The following is a 5746-nucleotide window of genomic DNA, read 5'->3' on the forward strand; positions in this document are numbered from 1 at the left end:
GCTAATATTAATGTCTGCTGTCCCTTAGTCTTGCTACTCAGGTGTTTTTCCTGTTCCTTGTGTAACATCTGTCATTGGCTTCCACTGCATTGTTTTTGAGAACAGTAATGAGAGCAACAAAGGTGGTTTTTCTTTTTCCTTAGCATTTTTGAGTGAGGCCTGCTGTGTTTCTGCAATTTGCATTTTCATTACAAGTATTTAAGAGCCATAACTTTTCACATCAGACAACTTGGCATGCGCTTTGAAAAGAAACATGTTATTCTAAAGCAGAAAACTAGATTAGAAATTTGCTTTTGCAGACAGAAACCCAAGTCCTGTCAGCTCGTCTAATCCAGTTCCTTGGCAGTGATGCAGGACAGCTTTCTGCACGGCATCCTGCACGGCTGCCTCTGCCAGACGTACCCGTCTGGGCTGCTGCGCTTTCCAGTGCAGCTCACGGAGCGAGCGTGGGGCCCGGGCGATTGATCTGTGAACGAGCTGGCACGTCTCACCCTGTAACGCTCCACTGTAGCATGGAAAAGCGTCCTACACGAGTTCAGTTTGGAAAGGTCATCCTCTATTTCACAGTGTCCATTTTAAAAAAAATAACCTGAAAGAGGAGTGAAGGGTTTTTGGTTTGTTTTTTTTTTTTGAAGTGCGTTTAGCTGGCTAACACAGCAGGCATGCAGAACATAAGCTACCCAACCAAGTATGAAACAAATGCTAGAATTAATTGCTTAATTCTCTCTGTGTTAGGATAAAGCATTTGGTTTTAAAATGTCTTCAGTGAAGAACTGATGACTATGGGAAACATCTACTGTTGCCTTGTAGTAAATTGAAACACAAGTTCACGTGTAAAGATTGGTGGGATGATAGCCAAAGGCAAGCAGTCCTTCCACTCCTTTTGTGAGACAATCTAGTTTGTGTGTACAAGTTTGACCCAGTAAACACCTTAAATAATTAGCATTTCTGGAAAGCCAGGTTTTGTTCAACTTCTTTGTAGTTCTATGGAAAAGAATCCACAGAGATATTTCTTACCCTGCAGCCAATATGTGAATGCCAAAAGTTAGGTGCACCAAGGAGTAACAGGCTGCAAGCTAAGGGATTATCACCTTTCCGAGCCTATTCTCTACAAGGCTGCCGTAAGGGATGAGCTAACGTGCATTTGCACAGAATCCTGAGCATGCACAGCTGTACCAAAGGGCCTCCTTCACTTTCAGGTAAGGTGGGTGTGTGTGCCTGTGCACACATCACCCAGAACGCTGCATTTTCTGCATGTCAGAGAAGAGAGTGAAGCGTGCTCCAACTTACAAGATGATAGTGCAACAGGAAGGCGAGACCCTTCGGCAGGGTCAGTGCCTGCCTCAGTGTAGGTTACCTTCCCAAGGCCTGCAGGTACAGCTGGTACTCCCTGTTTCATGCCACCAGGAGAACACAGAGCTCTCTCGGTTTGGCCAGGCAGTGCCACTGCGCCACACGCGCAGAACTACGTGAAGTCAGTGAAATGACTAACAAGTGGAAAGCCTGCGTATGTACCAGCTACAGAGGGGTGCAGGTGCTTGGCAGGATCAGGACTTTGATCCTGTTCACACCAGCATGCGTAAATTCTCACATCCAGTGCTTTCCATGGGAACACTCACACATGTTTTACCTCAGCAAAGGCACTGCACCATCTGATTCACTGGTTTTTCAGATACAGCAGCCTCAGTGTTTTGTAAGGATTATAGACCACAAGTTGACTTTAAATGTGGTGGAAAGTGTACTCTGCTGGCTCCAGCAGCTTTCCAGAGTAATGCCTCACTTCTACCAAACAAGCTCACCCACTTCTGTGTCACTGGAACTTGAGTTCAGTCCCACATTTCTACCCCTTGCCGTGCAGGACACTGAACTGGGTACTTAGCAGTATCCCTCACCTCAAAAAAACCAGCACGACCAAAGGGCAAGATCCACTGAAGAGTATGCTTAACTTTATCCAGAAACTCTATGAAGGTTACAAGGAAAGACCTCCTTTATTTCAACATTGTAATGAAATATAATAATTTTTCTACAGGAACAAACATTTATTTTTACTGGCAGAAGCATCTAAAAGTTCAGAAAACAACTCCAAACACAGATTTAAAAAGAAGCATCCAAACTTTTAATCTCCAAATCTCGGTTAAGTGGACTTCATCTTTCCTTTGTTTCCTTGAAAGAGGGTAGTGGCTCGGGGCAGTATTTTATCCAGAAGATAAACATCTCTCGATGGTTGCACTACAGTTGGCTTTCATCCTTTAATGCCTGAAGTCCAGTTTCAAGTTTAGAATTGGAGATACCGTTCCACATGGCTGGCAGCATAGTACTTTTTCTATCTTATTTCTCCAGGGGTGCATAATTCAAAAGCTTCTCAATCAGATCCACATGGGCAAGGAGCATTCTGCGGCAGCAGTATCTCTTCAAACCAAGGGCATCCAGGGCATCTCTATCAATGAACAACAATTAAAAAAAATAATGGATGAAGTGAGTCAGAACCACTTGTAAGCGTTTCCTAAGCAACGCACTGATTACTTTGAGCTCAGTCATAAAGGAAAATTTGTTTGCAGTTCAAAGTAAGACACAGAAATTCAGCATGTGCTGTTAATGTTCTTTTCCATTTACTGTCCACAGGGTGTCTGCCTGTTCTCTGCCCTGCCACAGCACATGACCTGCTGCCAGAGATGGTGTCCAGCTGATACAACAACAGAACTTTCAAAGGGCACTGTTACAACCTGTTTCTGTAAACTGAGCATGATACTTGCCTATTTCACAAGATAAATTTGTAATGTAGGCCACACGAAAAAGGTGAGATATACAGAAACTAAAATAACTCAAAATGCAAACTCCCCCCCACAGGGATGCTAATTCTGAGAAAGGCTAAATTCCTTTCCAGTTCCCATACAAGGCAGCATTAAGTTATACAACCTGCTCCCCACAAATAAGTACCTGCTGGCTCGTCAACAAGAAGTCTGTGTTTTACAGGTTTTCTACTTAATTCCTTCTGAGTGACTGCTCCAGATTCTTATCATTGGGCAGAGGATATATGAGTCATCCTAGCCTGAACCACTGCACGTGTCTTCCATGGCTATCGCTATCAGATCTCTTAAAGATAAGTGACAACACCCAAGCTCTTTTAACTCCAGTCTATTAACCATAAAGCCAGTCTGGTACTACTTCAGAATTTGACATTCATGACATACGACTGATCTCAGGTCTTTAGATTGATATGATGCAGTGCAATAATAATGCATTTACTTAAAAGAAATGTAATTTCCCAAAACCTGTAATTCTCCTGTAGGAAGAAGCTGATGGATACTTTTCTAAAATACAAATGGCTGAAAGGAGGCCTCTGGATAAGCTAGAAAGAGGTTGTTTGGCCTCAAGCAGTAGAGTCTTTAATGCAGGAGTCAAACTGCAGCAACTTCTCTGGTATCAGTTAGTCCCTGCTGATACTGTGCCTATCCACAGTTCTTCAGGGGCATAAATAGGGCTGTTCATTTTAGGACTAGCACCCGCAAAAGTTGTTTAAGAGGAGTATATGAACACTGTGGGTTTCTTCAAAAGAATGCTTATAAATAACATCACATGATATCTAAACTTTCCAAAACACTTGAGAACAAAAGCATCTGATGTCTGTTGACATTTAAGTTTTAAGAGCTATCTGGAAAGTTCTGAACTTCTAAATGCAGTTAATAGAGATGAAAAACATCAACATTAATCAGAATTCCAGAAGTCATCCTATACATTTTAACCAAGACAACTTTAGTTGTATTTCCCTTTTCCTCCAGCTTCCGAAGACTTGTGAAAAAAAGAACACTTTTAAGGGACAAACAGGAAGCTGTGGGTGTCTTTTTTAACTACTAATTTGCTAGACAAGTTTTTCCATTTTTTCCATCCATTTCTTAAGCCACCATTGATTCCAATACTGCACTGGAAGATTTTAACTGTTTGATATCTGAAAATGCTGCTTCTTACAATACCCTAACTGTATGAGTTTGAACAAGCACCACAGAATCACGAGTGACCACAGCAATTGTTTTCAAGTGAGCATTTGTCAATGACAATATACAACTTCCTGTCCTGTACAAAAGCAGAGAAATAATGAAGACAGGGAAAATATTAAAATGCAATGCCTAGACAATAAGTCAGAAGCACTATCAGAATAGCTCTGATAAATTTCAGTATTAGTGAAAAACGATTAGGACCCTGAACTATTGTAATGTTTTTAACTCCGTAAATGAAAGAATAAAAAATTTGTAGGAACTTTACAGATACCTTTCATTCAGCAGCTGCAAAATACTACTCTGCTACATTTGACAAGTTCTGAGATGTAAATGCTCTGTAAAAAGGCTGCTCACAGAAGTACTGAGATTTAGAAAAAGATTTTCAGTGGACAGTTTTTAATGGAGCTGATAAATGGTGGGGGGACAGCATATCCTTCCCGTGCAAACTCCACATCAAAGAATAAGCACAGCGAATAACCACAACTTTCTACCAGTTTAGATGAGGCTCAAAAAGCAAAGCTTTCCTTGACAAAATAGTACCCTATACCATAGGAATGTTTTCAGTTTTACTTTAGAGAAAAGGCAGTGCTTGTTGCTGATACATGTTCTTCCCATAGTTTTTTAAATGGACTTACCTGTATGAACTATTAGGATCTGTAACCATTTGAATGCAAAGCAAATACTATCTTTCTACTTAACAGTTTCAATGTAATTTCTAACTTCATTTTCACTCCTTTGAATAGCCAACAGCCATGGATTTTTTTTCTTTTTCTTCATACTTAAACTCGATGACAACGTAAGTATTTCTCAAGAATTTCCTTCTCACAGCTTCTGCGGTAGTCTGACCATAGTTAGACCCTCCTGGAACTATTAACAGTCAACTCTGGCTACACAAAACATGGACGGACTTCTTAAAACAGAAACCTTAGGACTATCAATCAGGTACTTAGAGCTTCCCCTTCCCCCAGCAAACCAGCGCTTATAAATAAGGTTAGCAATTCCGGGTAGCCAATATGAAATGTTTCTAAAAAAAAAAACCCTAAAAGGGGTACACTTTGTCAACAGTGCTAGTTATTTCTCGCATTTATAACTTGTTCTTTTCTCTCCCTTTAAAAACCACCACCACGTTGGTGTCAGAGCGGAGTGTATGGAAGGGGAAGGGAAGAAACAAGCAGCACGGAATTACACATTTGAGAATGTTTTGGGTACAAAGGCTGTGACTTGGCAACTTCTGTACTACTGCCCTGAAAGATTCAGTGGGGAAACTAGTACTTTCCTGCCTATTACGATTTCTAAGCTCTGGGTAAATAGCCTCAGTTAAATGTATACCTGTGGTTTTCAGCCTCTCTACAGCTACTCTGTAATGCCACGATCGTGCACTTAACGCATCTGACCCTGCCTTGGCAGCGGGGTTGGAACCAGATGATCTCCAGAGGACACAATTCTGTGATCTTATGCACTGTACAATCGCACCTAAAGCGTGAGTCAAAGAACACACCGACAAACACCCACCCTTCCGTGTATTCCGCCTGCAGAAGGCCAAGGTAGGCTTCCCACTTGTTCCCGACGATTTTGCCGCACGTGAAGCACCTGACGGGGATGATCATTTCTGCGCTGCAGCTGTGAGGACACAAACACGGCATCAAACTCCCGCCCGGCGCCCGCACAGCGCGCTCGGACACACCGCGGGCAGGGCCGGGGACGCACAGGCCCGGGGGCGGCCGGAGGAGCCCGGAACCGAGGGCTCCCCG

The 5746-nt window shown here is 42.4% G+C and overlaps 1 protein-coding gene across 1 annotated transcript; it reads right to left on the reverse strand.

Annotated features, from left to right (window-relative positions):
• Positions 1–1963: 1963 nt before the first annotated feature.
• On the reverse strand, positions 1964–5684 carry POLR2L (RNA polymerase II subunit L). Its single transcript, XM_029963348.1, has 2 exons — positions 5508–5684; positions 1964–2437 (listed from the first exon to the last, which is right to left on the reverse strand). Exons 1-2 carry the CDS (start codon positions 5636–5638, stop codon positions 2329–2331), a joined length of 240 nt encoding a protein of 79 aa, XP_029819208.1. The 5' UTR covers positions 5639–5684; the 3' UTR covers positions 1964–2328.
• Positions 5685–5746: the final 62 nt, after the last annotated feature.

Source organism: Manacus vitellinus, unplaced genomic scaffold (assembly GCF_001715985.3).
Source record: "Manacus vitellinus isolate BGI_N305 unplaced genomic scaffold, ASM171598v3 scaffold_59_pilon, whole genome shotgun sequence".
NCBI classification, from domain to species: Eukaryota; Metazoa; Chordata; class Aves; order Passeriformes; family Pipridae; genus Manacus; species Manacus vitellinus.

Bases quoted from the DNA above. Each gene is read 5' to 3' on its own strand.
- POLR2L (XM_029963348.1), bottom strand. From the start codon at position 5,638: ATGCCGTGTTTGTGTCCTCACAGCTGCAGCGCAGAAATGATCATCCCC. The intron at 2,438-5,507 runs GTGGGTGTTTGT...GTTCATTGATAG, and splicing joins CAGGCGGAATACACGGAAGG to AGATGCCCTGGATGCCCTTG.